This window comes from Salvia hispanica, chromosome 1 (genome assembly GCF_023119035.1).
Source record: "Salvia hispanica cultivar TCC Black 2014 chromosome 1, UniMelb_Shisp_WGS_1.0, whole genome shotgun sequence".
Classification (NCBI taxonomy): Eukaryota; Viridiplantae; Streptophyta; class Magnoliopsida; order Lamiales; family Lamiaceae; genus Salvia; species Salvia hispanica.
The window spans coordinates 49,000,362-49,017,020 of NC_062965.1; the positions used below are offsets into that span (position 1 = coordinate 49,000,362).

Sequence of the window (16,659 nt, forward strand, 5' to 3'; positions counted from 1 at the left end):
TATATAAAAATTTATTATGGTTATTTAATTATGTCCCAAACGTCTAGGATTTACTTTTTAACTTTATAAGTAGGAGTTGTTCTCACAAATGTTCACGATAATTTTCTTCTTCCCCTAAATACCTTGCGTGAATTTGGAATGGATTTGATTTACACATTTTTGGTACCACTTGCACGAACAGCGTGTTCAATGGTCATTGCTACGATATGTTTTATTATCTCGCTGACGCTATTTATCCGAAATGATCAACGTTTGTAACTACCATTTCGTGTCTAACTGAGCACAAAAGAGACCATTTTGCCCAAAAACAAAACTCCACGTAGGACGTGAAACAATCGTACAACATTCTCCGAGCACGGATCATGTTTATGACAGGTTCAGACCAGTTTGTTCTACTCTGCCCAATCACTTATCGAAGTGTTGAACTTCTACTAATTTATGTTCTTCGTTTAACCGTTAACCACATCTTTAAGAATATCTTTCTCACTTGCACCATTCCTCACAATAAAGTAAATTTAAAGACCCATTATATTTGAGAAAACAAAAATAAGATTATTCACTTGTCCATTTGTGACCGCCGGTGAGTAACAAAACTGCAGATTATGGGAATAGCAAAAAAACACTAAACTATATTCATACAAGTTTAGTACTAACAAAGTTACTAATATCTCAATAAATATGAGAGGTCTTCAACATTTTACTAACATGCTACAAAAGACGAGAAGGAAACTCACATCATGCACACATAAATTAGTGGACCGGTGAGTAACAAAACTGCAGATTATGGGAATAGCAAAAAAACACTAAACTATATTCATACAAGTTTAGTACTAACAAAGTTACTAATATCTCAATAAATATGAGAGGTCTTCAACATTTTACTAACATGCTACAAAAGACGAGAAGGAAACTCACATCATGCACACATAAATTAGTGGACATAAGTCTACCAGTCCATCGCAGATGAGCCCCGAACAACATCAATCTTTTTCGCGTGTAGCGCCCATTTCTTGCGTTCCTGGACCCAAAAATATCAAAGACGTGATGCGATGAAACATGTAAATAAAGGGGGGGAAAACATATAAGCAAACCAGCAGCACCTTGGCCGAGAGAGAAGGGGAGACTTTAGCTAACGCGGCCTTAAAATCTGCATTTGTGATGGTCATGCTACCCCCACAAGACAATGCTGGTCGATCAATGGCGAACTTAGTAGCTTCTGTCATCTGTTGTTTTAAGAAAATTTACCGCTTATCAGTATTTCCCCCTTACTACATACTCCCTCGGTCGACTTTGAGTTTGACCAATTGGTCAACATCGTTAGTTCATGATAGAATTGACAGAATACCCATAGTACATGTATATTTGAACGTTTACTATTTTATCACGTAAAAGATGTGCAATGTTCCCTTTTATTCCTTTTAATTTGCTTATTTTATGCAGCTATTATAGTTAAACAAGAACAATAATAATTTTCTGTCGTTCATAAGGTTTTGACAAGAATGACACTTACCAATGCAAATAGATCAGAACCACTGAAATTTTCACATGCGGCGTCTTTTCCTAGAGCCGTCAGATCCACTTCGGCATCTATGGGCTTGTATCGAGCAAGAATTTTTAATATCTCCCCTCTTTCTTCTGGAGTAGGAAGAGGGGCATACAACATCCTACCAAAATCTTCTTTAAGGAGCGCGATACGCTTCAAAATCTCTAGACTGCCAATATGTCAGCAAGGTAAGAGGTGCATAATAAAGGCACATGAAACAACGATGGACTCTTTGAGCAAAATATTTCTGCCTTTGGAACCGTGAAGCACCCGTACCTACTTGATGTAGCAATCACGTGAACACGCGATTCTTTTTTTATATCTCTAAGCTGGACCCATATCTGCAATGTGGGGATATGCTAAATAATAAATACTCCGTACAGTATTAGCAAAGACTATTTGCAAAGTGCCATTTACAGACCTCTCTATATTCCTCCGACTTCCATGCATATTCGTCATCCTCTAGATCTTTGTCCGTGATATCATATGGGGACAACACATCCAACTGAAGGAAAAGGATGTTGGTCATAAGAGATCTAAATCATTCAATGAACACTAGACATACATAGAATTTGAGTTGAGTGTGTTTTAGCCAATATATCTGGAAAAAGAAAGTTAAAAAGAGGACGCCATGTCTAAGCCCTGTAAAGTACTAGTGCTGGAGACAAAGAACCAGAAAGACCAGAGATAAATATTAGCAATTTCAGGAATGTTAGGACTTTGTATCGACTATCGACTAAGGAAGCCTAAGTGAACATTTCATTACTTGAGAGAACAGCTTGACGTCTCTTTTTTTCTTGTTCAAATACAAAGCCAACCATAAATCCTTAATGGATACTATCTCTCTATTTTATTAGGTTGGTTACATGTCATTTATACTCCCTCCGTTGCCTAGAAATAGGAACTTCGGAAACGGTATGAGTTTTAATGCAAAATTCGTAAAGTAAGAGAGAGAATGAGAAAAAATGGGTAAAGTAAGAGGGTAGTAGAAAAAGTAGTGAAATAGTGTTAGTGGATTGTAGGGTCCATTTCCTAAAATGAGAGTTTCTATTTTTAGGATACAGACCAAAAATGAAAGAGCTTCTATTTTAGAAAATGGAGGGAGTAATAAGTTTATTTACAAGAAGGGTATGTTTTTGCACATTAGGAAGAATTACCATTATCAACAAGATCAGAACTTAGTAAAACAGAAGTACCTCATCAAATAAAACTATACACGGAGGGTGAGTTTTTGCACATTTGAAAATATTTTCCATAATCACCTTGGTCCACTCAAACTTCAATAGTTCAGTCCCCTATATGTAGAACAAAGTAACAAAATAAAAGATCATTGATCAATAATGATTACCAACTATATTAAGTTTAAATGTTACCAAAGAGAGAACCTTGATATGCATGAAATTCGCTCCTGCTTCTTTAGCCAAAGCCTCGACAAGCAATGTCTTTCCGCAGCCCGAAGGACCATAAAGCAAAAAGGAGGTGGGCAATTTTTTCATCCCACTTTCCCCAAGAGACTATAAAAGATAAGCTTATTTAGAAAATGCTAAGTCGGAGACGCCAGATTTTATGTAATTTTGGTTTGTGAGTTGAGTAGAGAGAAAACAAAGTATGAAATAGAATAAAGTAGAGATGATGATGTTCCATTTTGGGAAATATGTCATTTAGAGTGGGACGGAGGGAATATGATGTAAAATTGTGCAAGTTTGGCAGATGAGCAAACATATGATACAGGAAAACTTGATAATACAAGCATGTAAAAACTTGACATACCAAATTGGGATTGCCAAATGAGAAAATAAACTATCAAAAAGCTATGTGTGAAAGTAAACTACCTTATGAGGAAACTATACATCCTTAACTATATGATGGTAATGCTCACAATTATTGAAGGCCTCTAAATATAAATCAGCTCAACAAGAGGAAAGGGAACTACCTCATAAACTTGTGGAAACTTTGTAAGCTTAACTATGCGGCGTTCAAGTTCCAATTTCAACAATTGAAGGCCTCCAATATCATCCCAGTTTTTACATGGTGTTTTGGAAAACTCTTCTATTTCAGCACATGGCCGAACCATCTCATTAGCTTCCTGCCATAAGTTTGTTTACAATATTTAAGCGAGACGGTGAAACATAAAGTTTTAACAAGAACAAAAGATCTAGTTTCAGGGATATGCCTATGCCAAAATTTAACAAGAACAAAAATTCTAGTTTCAGGGATAATTTGGAAAATCAGAGAGACAGATACACTGAAAAGAAGGTAGCTACATTAGGAAATGATGGTAGGACAAGATAGAAGCCTTATGTTATTTAAACCAAAAAAAAATATGTTACTTCAAAGCTTTAAAGCGTGCATAACCCAACCAGTTAATGCAATGCGATAAGCTAAAGAAGTTGAAGCAAAAAAGACGAACACCAGAATCAAGTTAGGGGAAGATACTTTATTTTAAAGAAGAAAAACAGCAATTGTGTCACACATTCATGCCAATGCCTATACATGACAAGAAACAGTAAGAATTTTGAAAGTGTAAAAAAGATAAAATCCCTCCAAATCCTTATTGTTTACCCAAAATTCTGCCTATGCCATCTAGTTTAATACACATATCAAGGCAACAACTCCCCTGCCCCCACCCTCACCCTTCAAACCAAACAGAATGATGGTTTTATTTATTACACTTCACGTCTGCTTGCCACATAGAATAGCATGATGGTATGGTGTAAGAGATTACTGACCAACAAGCCTAGACAGGATTGGCTATATACTTGTGATCACAAATCAATACTCATATTTTTATATTACTCTTGTCAAGTAATACTCCCTCCGTTCCATAGTAGTGGAGGCATTTCTTTTCGGCAAGCGATTTAAGAAAAATTGTGTTAAAGTAAAGAAAGAATAAAGTAGAAAATGAAAAAGGTAAAGAGATGAAGGGCAAATAAAGTAAGAAAGAGTAAAGTAAGTGAGAAGAAATGTGTTGACTTTTACTAAAAAGGGAAATGACTCCACTACTGTGGAACGGAGGGAGTTCAGAATTACAAATGAAAAAGGGGTTCAATGATCCGTACGTATGGTTTTAGAAGAAAAAAGAAAAAACTCTTTTTCGGATGCAAAAAATAAGAAACAAAAAAGTGGGAAATTATAAATTAATCAAATATCAATATTGATAGGAGTAAAGGCAGAGAAGTTGGATAATCAGCTACAGAGAATAAGGAACACAGTAAAACCACTGAAAAGGAAAGAAAAAGGCTCTCAAATAGTACTAGCTTTGTCCAACATTACTTGAGTCATTTCTTTTGGACATGAGATATAAGAAAGTGGTGTTTATTGGCTAAGTAGAAGAGAAAATAATGTAGGAGAGAGAATAAAGTAAGACAAGTAACAAAGTAAGAGAGATTAAATGTGTTATTTTTTGCTATAAATGAAAATGAAATGACTCAAGCCACATAGAACAGTCCGAAATGGAATACGACTCAAGTAACATGGAAGGAGGAAGTATAAAATATATTAATAGAAAATGATTAAACAGCTTCAGAAAGGCCACACCTCAAAAAACAGCAATCGGCAGTAGCAACAGCTTGTGACATCAAAATTCTACTAAAACATCTAGAGACTTGAAACTGCAAAACATACTCTGCTAAAGATTCCTACTTGAAACAAAATTCTGAAAAAACTAAAGACTCCTATACCAACTCAAAATTAGGAACGAATAAGATGTGTATCAAATAATCAATTTTTTTTAACAACTAGTAGGGAGTACAAGAATAGGATTACATGAATACCGTCCGTGGTTAATCCGTACTCCTCCAGTTCATCATCTGAAAATGGTTTTCCGTATGCTTCATACTCATCTTTAAAGCCCTTTTTGAAAGCTCTCGCCCTAATGGCATCACTAAAATCAAGGATACGAGCATTATTTACTAGTTCTACCAAATCTCCTGCTACAAAACCCCGAGTCACCCTAGCTGCCTCCCCAAGATCAAAACCATCTTCAACATTATGATTGCGTGTTAGAACTGATAGTATGTGATGCCGTTGATATTCTTTTGGAACATTTAAAACAAATTCACGATCAAACTGCCGCCTTAAGGCAAGGTCAAGAGCATTAGGCTTATTGGTTGCTCCAATCGTCAGCACATAGCCACCAGGTCCACTATTAGATCTTTCAGAATCAGAACCATCATTCACAGCTTTCTTCATGCAAGCAATCAACTGTTTTACTGGGCATTGCCGCCACAAACTTTCCGTTTCTGATGTCAATGCATCAATTTCATCAATGAACACAATAGATGGTGCGTTCTTGTATGCTCTGGAGAATAACTCTAGGATACCTGAACATGGTTCAAAAAAAGTTAAATGGGAAAGAATGCAAACCATGCATGATAGATGACGATCAAATAGATTAAACACAATCCTTAGAAAAGTGAATTATACAAAAGTTTAGGATTTAGGCTGTAAAGAAGTCAGAAAGCTTAGTGACACAGCGGTTTAGTTTAGCAAGAGAGTCGTATTGAATCAGAGGAAGCCTCTTTAGCAAAAATGAACAAGTAGAAAAGTTAGCCTGTTAAGCATTAAGTTGATTCACTGAGATTAATTGCACTCATGTGATTCCCAAAATGGTGAACAGCAATGCATAAGAGAGTGAGGCCAACTGAGCTGTGTTCGGTTGCATATGGAAAAACCAAGATAGAATATAAGTATATAACCCCCACATCCATATATGTCAATTTTCAAACAAATTAGACTCCATAAGCAAGAACATACTCTTAAAGCTGACAGTAACTTGTTTCTTAGGTCACAAATGAAAACACATCACACCATTGCACAGAAAAGGCATACATTTCAGTCACTCTAAATAACTGCACTCAATCCAGCATTCCGACAAACACATCACACAATTTGCATGATAGTGTGGTACCCCTATATAATCCTCATTCAGTCCCATAGAGGATTCCGTCAAACACATCACGCAATTTTCACAATCAAGTCATACGACGCAATTGCAATCCCTCTAAATAAGCTGCATTCAGTGGCCATTCATGTTCCAACAAAATCATTCCACAGTTTGTGAACATAAGCCGTACAATGCCGTCCCTCCAGATAAGCTGCATTTAATAGACAACAGCATTCCGCCAAAACATCACACAATTCACATGATTATGTCGTACAATGCAACCCTAAATAATCCGCATTCAATAGGCATTCATATTCCAGCAACAACATTACAGAAAATACACACTTAAGTTCCACAACGCAGCAATCTTGACATAAAACACAATACCTGAAACTCCAGACTTCAAAGTAACAGCAGAAATTTCATAGAACGGCACTCGGGCCTCATTGCCAATGGCTCGAGCCAGCATGGTTTTCCCACAGCCCGGTGGCCCGTGTAACAGAATTCCGGCTGTAGGTTTAGCTCCAAAGTGACGCAGTAGCTTCCACTGGAGCATCGGCGCAATCACCTCGTTTTTCAAATCACTCAAAAAATACAACCCACCAATATCACTAAACATTGGCCACTTATCCTCATTCTTCTTCACCTCTCTCATGCTATCCCCTAATTTACTCCCTGAATCCCTAATTATAGCCATATTATCCCCATTCGCATCCTTCTCTCTCTCATCACCACCATATCTATGACTCCTAGCAGAATCAAGTTCCCAACCGTTAGAATCAGAATAACTAGCTGAAGCAGAAGCCTTAGCTACCTCAATTTTCCGATTCGCATTCTGACTCTCGATAAATTTTGGCCTTTTCGCTGCTGGCTCGTCCCCGGCGCTCTCTCTCCTGCACGAGAGCGGAGTGATTTTCGCGACGCGTTGGATTAGGAGGTTGCGGTTGGGGTGGGAGAATGTGAGAGGGAAGGTGGAGCAGAGGAGCTGCACGATTTGCGCGTCGCTGAGGTTTTTGGCTCCGGCGGCGGCAGACTCGATGAGACAGCGCAGAGTTTGGTCTTGACATTGAAGGAGACACTTGGCGATGCAGTCGCTTAATCCAGCCATGCTCAATTCTTCGCCGGACATAGAAGTTTCCCGGTGACCGGAGGCCATGTTTACGTCACTTCGAGTTGCAGTGTATGATAATTTAGCGAAGCTAGCTGAGTTTAAATATTTGGGTACGTACTGTACCTACAAGCTACAACGTCTTCATTTTATTTTTTATTTTTTTCATTTTTTTTTTTGGCAAGAAATCATCATAGCAACTTCTTCGTCTGTATGTCCTAATTTTCCTTTTGTTAATTATCTCTCTTCATTTTTACTTTTATTATTATAGCTATTCAATTATGTAGAAGAGTCGGCCCTAAAAGACCTGTTTTGCTTTTCTTGGCAACTACTCCCTCAGTTCCACTCAAGATGACCACATTCTTAAGTGGCACGTGATTTTAGGAAGTATTGTTAAAAGTAGTCGTTACTAAGGGAATCCTTGTAAATTTCTTTTCCTCCGCTTATTGATATGCTTAAACTCAGCGGGTGATCTTGCCTAACCTGGGTCGCGGTCGAAGGTGTGGAGCCGTGAGGCACCGCCACCGTAGGGTCGTTGTTTGACACCCGTGGGAACGACACAGCGGCACGATGACGCAAGAGATTGAGCGTTCAACCACCACTTGTCGTGACGCGAGTCGCCGAGGGATCGCATTTGGGCCAGCCGCACACCTAGGCGAACGGGAGGCCAGTATCCACTCCCCGAGATGAAAAAAATAGTTGTATATTTTAATGAGGAGAGAGAAGGTTATTTTCAAAATTGGAAATTAATCATCTTGATTGGGACAAACAAAAAAGGAAATGTGATCATCTTAAATGGGACGAGAGGAGTATGAATTTGATTTACGTTCCTTGGTACCACCGGCTCCAACATTGAAATAAACATTCTCAACCACTGGCATCTTTATCAGAGTGTTCAATAGTCGTTGCTATGATATGTTTTATTATCTTGCTGACGATATTTATCCAAAATGATAAACATTTGCAACGACCATTTCGTGTCTAGCTGAGCACAAAAGAGACCATTTTGCCCAAAAACAAAACTCCACGCAGAACGTGAAACATGCATACAACATTCTCCAAGCACGGATCATGATTATGAAGGGTTCGGACCAATTTGTTCTTCTCTGCCCACTCACTTATCAAAGTGTTAAACTTCTACTAAGTTTATGTTCTTCATTTAACCGTTAACCTCATCTTTAAGAATATCTTTCTCACTTGCACCATTCCTCCGAATAAAGTAAATTTAAAGACCCATTATATTTGAGAAAAACAAAAATAAGATTATTCACTTGTCCATTTGTGACCGCCGGTGAGTAACAAAACCGCAGATTATGTGAAGAGCAAAAAAACACTAAACTATATTTATACAAGTTTAGTACTAACAAAATTACTAATATGTCAATAAATATGAGAGGTCTTCAACATTTTACTAACATGCTACAAAAGACGAGTAGGAAACTATGCACACATAAATTAGTGGGCATAAGTCTACCAGTCCATCACAGATGCGCCATGAACAACATCAATATTCTTCGCGTGTAGCGCCCATTTGTTGCGTTCCTGGACCCAAAAATATCAAAGATGTGAGGTGAAGAAACGAGGAAATAAAGGGGGAAAATAAACAGAAGCAAAACAGCAGCACCTCGGCCGAGAGAGAAGGGGAGACTTTAGCTAGCGCAGCCTCAAAATCTGCATTTGTGATGGTCATGCTACCCCCACAGGACAATGCCGGTCGATCAATGGCAAACTTAATAGCTTCTGTCATCTGTAGATTTAAGAAAATTTACCGCTTATCAGTATTTCCCTCTTACTACATCTGAGATAAATCGTTGCCAAGACATTATATTGATGTAGAACTAAATAGACAACATGAATTATCACATTTTTCAGAACAATCTCACTGTCGACTTTGACCGACTGGTCAACATTTACATTGATAGTTCATGATAGAATTAACAAAATACCCATAGTATGGAGTATATTTGAAATTTTACCAAATAAAAGATGTGCAATGTTCTCTTTTATATTTTTAATTGCTAAACCAGAACAATAACAATTTCTGTCATTCAAAAGGAGTTGACAAGAATGACACTTACCAATGCATACAGATCAGAGCCACTGAAATTTTCACATGCGGAGTCTTTTCCTAGAGCCATCAGATCCACTTCTGCATCTATTGGCTTGTTTTGAGCAAGAATCTTCAATATCTCTCCTCTTTCTTCTGGAGTAGGTAGAGGAGCATACAAAATCCTGCCAAAATCTTCTTTGATAAACGGGACGCGCTCCAGAATCTCTAGCCTGCAATATGTAAGCAAGGTAAGAGATGCCAAATAAGGGCCCATGTCATGAGGATAAACTCTATGAGCAAAATATTTCTGCCTTCGAAACCATGAAGCATCCCGTACCTACTTGACGTAGCAATCACGTAAACATGCGATTCTTTTTTTAAATCACTGATTTGGGCCCATATCTGCAATAGAAGATATTATCATCCATATAAGCTAAATAGCTAAGTAATAAATAAATAAATTGCAAAGTTGCATTTTACGGACCGCTCTATATTCCCACGACTTCCATATATATTCGTCCTCCTCGAGATCTTCATCTGTGAAATCATCTCGGGATAACACGTCCACCTTATAGAGAAAGATGTTGGTGATAAGAGATCAAAATCATTCAATGAACACCGAGACATACATAGCATTTGAGTTGAGCATGTTTTAGCTGATATATTTGGAAAAGGAAGGAAACGAGAGGACACCGTGTTTAAGACCTGTAAAACACTAGTGCTGGAGATAAAGAACAAAAAGACCAGAGATAATTAACAATTTAAGGAATGTTAGAACTTTGTATCAACAACTAAGGAAATCTAAGTGAACATCTCATTTTTTGGGAATGGCTTGATGTCTCTTTTTTCTTGTTCAAATACAAAGAAAACCACAAAGCCTTTATGTATCCACTCCCACTATATGTGAGTCGTGTTCCTTTTTTGGCCGTCCTACTAAAAGTGAGTCATTTCCTTCTTTTAGTAAAGAGAAAACATTTAGTCTCTCGTACTTTATTCCATCTCCTACTTTATTATCTCCACTTATCTACTATATTATCTCTAATACTTTATTCTTTTTACTCATAACTCACTAAACATCATTTTCTTAGATCTCATGCCCAAAAGAAATGTTTCACTTATAGTGGTACGGAGGGAGTACTAATAATTTTCTGCTTGTAATAAGTGGATAATGGAGATAAGTACAAGCAATACTTGCGCTAAAAAGTTACCTTAGGGTCGAAATTTGGACTACAGTTAAGAATGACCATTAGGAATAACACCATTATCGATAAGATTGAAACAAAGTAAAACAGAAGTACCTCATCAAAGAAAACTATACATGGAGGGTGAGTTTTTGCACATTTGAAAATATTATCCACCATCAACTGCCTCCACTCAAACTTTGACAGTTCATTGCCCTGTATGGAGAATCAGAATAACACAATAAGGAATCGATGATCAATAATGAATAAAAACAATATCAAATGTTACCAAAGAGAGAGCACCTTGATATGCATTAAATTTGCTCCTGCTTCTTTAGCCAAAGCATCAACAATCAATGTCTTTCCACAACCCGAAGGACCATAAAGAAAGAAGGAGGTTGGAAAGTTCTTCAACCCACTTTCCCAAAGAGACTATAAAAGATAAGGTTATTTAGAAAATGCTAAGCTCCAAGAGTTGAGCAAGAAAAAGGATAATTGGTAAATCTTATCTCACCAAGCTTTTATTCTCTATGATTTTCAGCTGACTAGTCAAAAGATATATGAAGTAATATTGTGCAAATTTGGCAGAAGAGCAAAAATATGATACAGGTAGACTTGATAATGCAAGCATGTAAAAACTTGAGATGCCAATTGCTAAAAGAGACAATCTACTAGCAATAAAGGAAAGGAAACAACCTTATGAAGTTAAGCAACTATATATGCTTAACTATATGATGGTAATGCTCACAGTAATTGAAGGCCTTGAAATATAGAATAGCTCTACACAAAGGAAAGGGAGCTACCTCATAAACTTGTGGAAACTTTATAAGCTTAATTATGCGACGTTCCAGTTCTAATTTCAACAATTGAAGGCCTCCAACATCATCCCAGTTTGTATATGGCGTGGTGGAAAATTCTTCCATTTCAGCAGATGGCCAAACGGCCCAAACCGTCTCAATAGCTTGCTGCCATAAGTTTGTTTTCAATTAAGCCAGATTGTGAAAGGTATGAAGTTTTAACTAATTTTAGGTTCCATCATAATGTATATAGGATAGCTAATATATAAAGTTCAGGGGTGCGTTATATTGCTAACTATTTAAGTTGTTAACTCCGCTAACTCATCAATGCAGTGTATTAAAAATATCAACACGGTGACATTAAAATATCAACACATTATATTGAAGTTCAACAAGATTATGTGTTGACATTTTTAATACATTGCGTTGATGAGTTAGCAAGTTAGCAACTTAAGAAAGGTAGCAATTGATCACACCCCATAAAGTTCATATGTATTTCCATGGATATGCCAAAACTTAACCAGAACAAATGATCTAGTTTCAGGGGGGATTTGGAAATTTGGAGAGATACATAATGAAAAGAAAGTTGCTAGATAAGGCAATGTTAATTGGACAAGATGAAACCCTATGTTAATTTAACAAAACATTATGACACCTAAAAGCATTAAACCATGCACAATCCAACTAATTAACGCAATGTGATAAGCTAAAGAAGTTAGGGTGTAACAGATCACTGACCAACAAGCCTAGACAAGATTGGCTATCTAGTTGCCATCACAATTCAATAGATCCTTCTCATATTTTTACATTAGTCTTGTTAAGTAACACAAATGAGGTATAGTTTTAGGGGGGAAATCTCTTTTTAGGATACCAAAATAAGAAACAAAAAGTGGGAAATTATAAATTAATCAAATATCAATACTGATAGAATAAATGTGGAGAAGATGGATAATTGGCTACAGGAAATAAGGAACACAACAAAACCACTGAACAAAGAAGAAAAAGACTCTAAATAGCACTACCTCCGTCACACGTTACTTGAGTCATTTCTTTTGGACACGAGGTTTAAGAAAGTTGTGTTTAATGGTTAAGTACAAGAGAAATAAAGTCTGAGAGAATAAATAGGAGAAAAAAAAGTAGGGGAAAGAATAGAGTAAAAGAGATTAAATGTGTTATTTTTTGCCATTAATGGAAAATGACTCAAGCAATATGGGACAACCTGAAATGGAAAAGACTCAAGTAACATGGGACAGGGGGAGTATAATATAAATTATTAGAAAATGATTACAAGATAATGCCTTCAGAAAGGCCACACCTCCAAGGAGGGCAACACACAACTTGCTCCAGCAAAACTCTTCTATAGTCTAAATATCTGAGAGGCTTTAAACTGAGAAACATACTCTACTAAGACTCCTACTTGAAACAAAATTCTTAAAAACTAAAGACTCCTAAACCTACTCAAATTAAGAAAGGATAATTAACAAACTAAAAGACAAATTTGAAAAAAAGTATATAGAGGAGGCATGAATACAGTGTGTATCGAATACTCAATTTTTTTGCCAAATTGTAGGGAGTAAAAGAATAGGATTACATGAATACTTTCCCGGTCCAATCCGACTTGCTCCAATTCTTCATCTGAAAATGGTTTACCATAAGCTTCAAATCCATCTTTAAATCCCTTTATGTGAGCTCTCATGTGAATGGCACAATTAAAAGAAATCATACGAGCCTTATTTACTAGTTCTACCAAATCTCCTGCTACAAAACCCTGAGTCAACCTAGCTAACTCCTTCAAATCAAAATCAACATCGACCTTATATTTACTTGTTAGAACTGATAGTATGTCATGCCGTTGATCATTTTTTGGAACATCTAAAAGAAATTCACGATCAAACCGCTGCCTTAAAGCAAGGTCAAGAGCGTCAGGTCTATTGGTTGCTCCAATCGTCAGCACATAGCCACCAGGTCCACTATTAGATCTTTTCATGCAAGCCATCAACTGTTTTGCTGGGCACTGCCACAAACTTTCCGTTTCTGAAGTCAATGCATCAATTTCATCAATGAACACAATAGATGGTGCATTGTTGTATGCTCTGGAGAACAACTCTAGGATACCTGAACATGGTTCAAAAAAGTCAAATGGGAAAGAAATGGAAACAAAGTGAATTATACAAAAATCTAGAGATTAGGCTGTAGAGAAGTAAGAAAGCTTAGTGACACAGTGGTTTAGCGAGCGAAACTGAAGTGAATCAGAGGAAGCCTCTTATAACAAAAATGAACAAGTAGAAAAGTTAACCTAAGTTAAGCATTAGTTGATTCACTGGATTAATTGCACTCATGTGATTTCCGATATGGTGAGCACAGCAGTATATAAGAGAGTGAAACCAACTGAGCTGTATTTAATTGCAAACAATTCTACAAACATTCAATTTTGCAAACAGGTATCCCAATCACATACAGAAGAACCAAGAGTAGTATATAACCCACACATCCATATACGCCAATTTTCAAACAAATAAGACTCCATAAGCAATAAGTCAAGAACACATGTATAAAACTGGCAGTAACGTATTTCTTAGGACACGTGAATGAAAACACATCACACCTTTGCACAGAGAAGTCAAACATTGCAGTCCCTCTAAATAACTGCATGCAATAGACACCAGCATTCCCTCTTAATAAACTGCATTCAAATGGCCATTTGTGTTCCAACAAAAGCATTAAACAGTTTGCAAACAGAGGCCAAATTATGCAGTTCCTCCAAATAAATTGCATTTGATAGACAGCAGCATTCCGCCAAACACATCACACAACTTACATAATTATGTCATACAATGAAACCGTAAATAATCCGCATTCAATAAAAATTCATATTCCAACAACAACATTACAGAAAATGCGCAATTAAGTTGCACAATGCAGCAAACATGGCATAAATCGCGATACCTGACACTCCAGACTTCAACGCAACAGCAGATGTTTCATAGAACGGAACTCGGGCCTCATTGCCAATGGCTCGAGCCAACATGGTTTTCCCACAGCCCGGTGGCCCATGTAACAGAATTGCTGTTGAAGGCTTGCCTCCGATGAGATGCAGTAGCTTCAACTGGTGCATCGGCGCAATCACGTCTCTTGTCAAATCCTCCAATATATAATACCTCCCACCAATGTCACTAAACATTGGCCACTTATCCTCATTCTTCTTCACCTCTCTCATGTTAATCCCTAATTTATTTCCTTGCACGAAACCCTCAATTATAGCCATATTATCCCCATTCGCATCCGTATCCCACCCATCACCACCATATCTATGACTCCTAGCAGAATCAAGTTCCCAACCGTTAGAATCAGAATAACTAGCTGGAGCAGAAGCCTTAGCTACCTCAATTTGCCGATTCGCATTCTGAGTCTCGTCAAATTTTGGCCTTTTCGCTGCTGGCTCGTCCCCGGCGCTCGCTCTCCTGCACGAGAGCGGAGATATTTTCGCGACGCGTTCGATTAGGAGGTTGCGATTGGAGCGGGAGAATGTGAGAGGGAAGGTGGAGCAGATGAGGTGCACGATTTGCGCGTCGGTTAGGTTTTTGGCTCCGGCGGCGGCGGGCTCGATGAGACAGCGCAGAGTTTGGTCATGACATTCAAGGAGAGACCTGGCGATGCGGTCGCTTAATCCGTCCATGCTCAATTTTCCGCCGGAAACAGGAGTTTCCCGGTGACAGGAGGAGGCCATGTTTAGGTCACTGCAGTGTGTGATAAATTTAGCGAAGCGCGCTAATATTGTTCAATATTTGAATAGTTGCAAGTGGATCCTTACCGCTGTATATGTATTCGAGATCAATTTTTCTACTTTATTCTACTATTAAGTAAAAATGGAGATTTTTCAACTCTAAATAAATCGAATATTGATTCACTAAAAATAGTTTTATTTCTATCATTTTGATTAGTTCACGAATATTATTTATTTTAGATACTGGTCTCCAAAAGTTTTGGACCAAAACTACAAAATTTTGGATAAATTTTGATATTTTTCACAAACTTTAAAATTGGCATGCAGTATCTCAAATTATACGTTCCGTTTGCGTAGCTTTTATGATATTTTAAAGAGTTATGTTTTCTAGAGTCATAGAAAAGGTTGTGTTTGCTTGAGCAACATTTGGTTGCAGAACTTAAACATGACATTTTCTTATGATACCCAATTGTGTAAATAGTAGCGATAATTAGGATGATTGTCAAAAAAAAAAAAAAATTAGGTCAAATTCTGATCAATCTCACAATTTAAAAAAAAAAAATTGCTCATGACAAAAAATACATCAATCTACGTCTAAATTTATCGATATAATGCATACATATGCATAATTATAGATATAACTAACTAAGTGAATTGAATGATATCATTATAAATAATTTCCACCAAATCATAGACTATAGGGCAATAGTGAATAATGTCAAAGTATGACAAGGGTGTGGGTGTGGCACACGAGTCCCAGAGCTCTTAGAGCATCCGCAATGGTACTTAGGCCAGCCATAGGCCAGTCATTCTCTCCCCTGCCACGTCAGCAACACTAAAAAATCCACCCGCCACATCGATTTAGGCCCGCCAAGCAATAAAAACAATTCAAAAATATACTACATTTACGGAATTAAAATTACGATTAAAATACGGAATTAAATTTACGACACATATACGGGAAAATTCATTAATTGCATTTAAAAAAGTTACATAGATAAAAAAAAAAATTACATGCATAATAAAGAAAAAAACTATCCGCGTGCAATCCTCCGTGCCCACAACTCTTCAATTATATCCTTTTGGAGTTGAATATGAGCATCCACTTGGCGCATGTTGGCAAATTCCCGAAGGCGGCCGGCTTCATCGAGAGGTACCCCACGTCGTACACTAGGGGTGGCCGTTTGCGTGGCTTGGACCGGCTTCATCGTCACTGACCCAACTAGTCGGTTGTACGCCTTCGTTGTTCGACGATCATGTTGTGCAGATAATGCGGGCGTACATTATATGCGGAAACGCATCCGACATCCCACAAATGCGTTGGACCCTTAATTGCCGCCCATCGAGACCGGAGCACACCAAATGCGCGCT

The 16,659-nt window shown here is 37.5% G+C and overlaps 2 protein-coding genes across 9 annotated transcripts; both read right to left on the reverse strand.

Moving 5' to 3' along the window:
* Nucleotides 1-790: 790 nt before the first annotated feature.
* Nucleotides 791-7,705, reverse strand: LOC125210057 (cell division control protein 48 homolog C-like). Of its 4 annotated transcripts, none has more exons than XM_048109631.1 (10): nucleotides 6,816-7,686; nucleotides 5,309-5,865; nucleotides 3,477-3,629; nucleotides 2,929-3,057; nucleotides 2,740-2,838; nucleotides 1,965-2,048; nucleotides 1,820-1,884; nucleotides 1,511-1,712; nucleotides 1,101-1,223; nucleotides 791-1,018 (listed from the first exon to the last, which is right to left on the reverse strand). In XM_048109631.1, exons 1-10 carry the CDS (start codon nucleotides 7,582-7,584, stop codon nucleotides 947-949), a joined length of 2,253 nt encoding a protein of 750 aa, XP_047965588.1. In that variant the 5' UTR covers nucleotides 7,585-7,686; the 3' UTR covers nucleotides 791-946. The 4 variants fall into 4 exon arrangements, with proteins under 4 accessions (XP_047965588.1, XP_047965593.1, XP_047965603.1 ...); XM_048109636.1 differs by having other exon boundaries at nucleotides 2,806-2,838; nucleotides 6,816-7,685; XM_048109646.1 differs by lacking the exon at nucleotides 2,740-2,838 and having other exon boundaries at nucleotides 6,816-7,685.
* Nucleotides 7,706-8,777: 1,072 nt separating this feature from the next.
* On the reverse strand, nucleotides 8,778-15,335 carry LOC125204998 (cell division control protein 48 homolog C-like). Of its 5 annotated transcripts, none has more exons than XM_048103786.1 (11): nucleotides 14,511-15,335; nucleotides 13,605-13,679; nucleotides 13,156-13,574; nucleotides 11,571-11,732; nucleotides 11,071-11,199; nucleotides 10,885-10,983; nucleotides 10,071-10,154; nucleotides 9,924-9,988; nucleotides 9,615-9,816; nucleotides 9,161-9,283; nucleotides 8,778-9,078 (listed from the first exon to the last, which is right to left on the reverse strand). In XM_048103786.1, exons 1-11 carry the CDS (start codon nucleotides 15,289-15,291, stop codon nucleotides 9,007-9,009), a joined length of 2,211 nt encoding a protein of 736 aa, XP_047959743.1. In that variant the 5' UTR covers nucleotides 15,292-15,335; the 3' UTR covers nucleotides 8,778-9,006. The 5 variants fall into 5 exon arrangements, with proteins under 5 accessions (XP_047959743.1, XP_047959760.1, XP_047959766.1 ...); XM_048103803.1 differs by having other exon boundaries at nucleotides 13,156-13,199; nucleotides 13,389-13,679; XM_048103809.1 differs by having other exon boundaries at nucleotides 13,156-13,679; nucleotides 14,511-14,881; nucleotides 14,947-15,104.
* Between the last annotated feature and the right edge of the window lie 1,324 nt (nucleotides 15,336-16,659).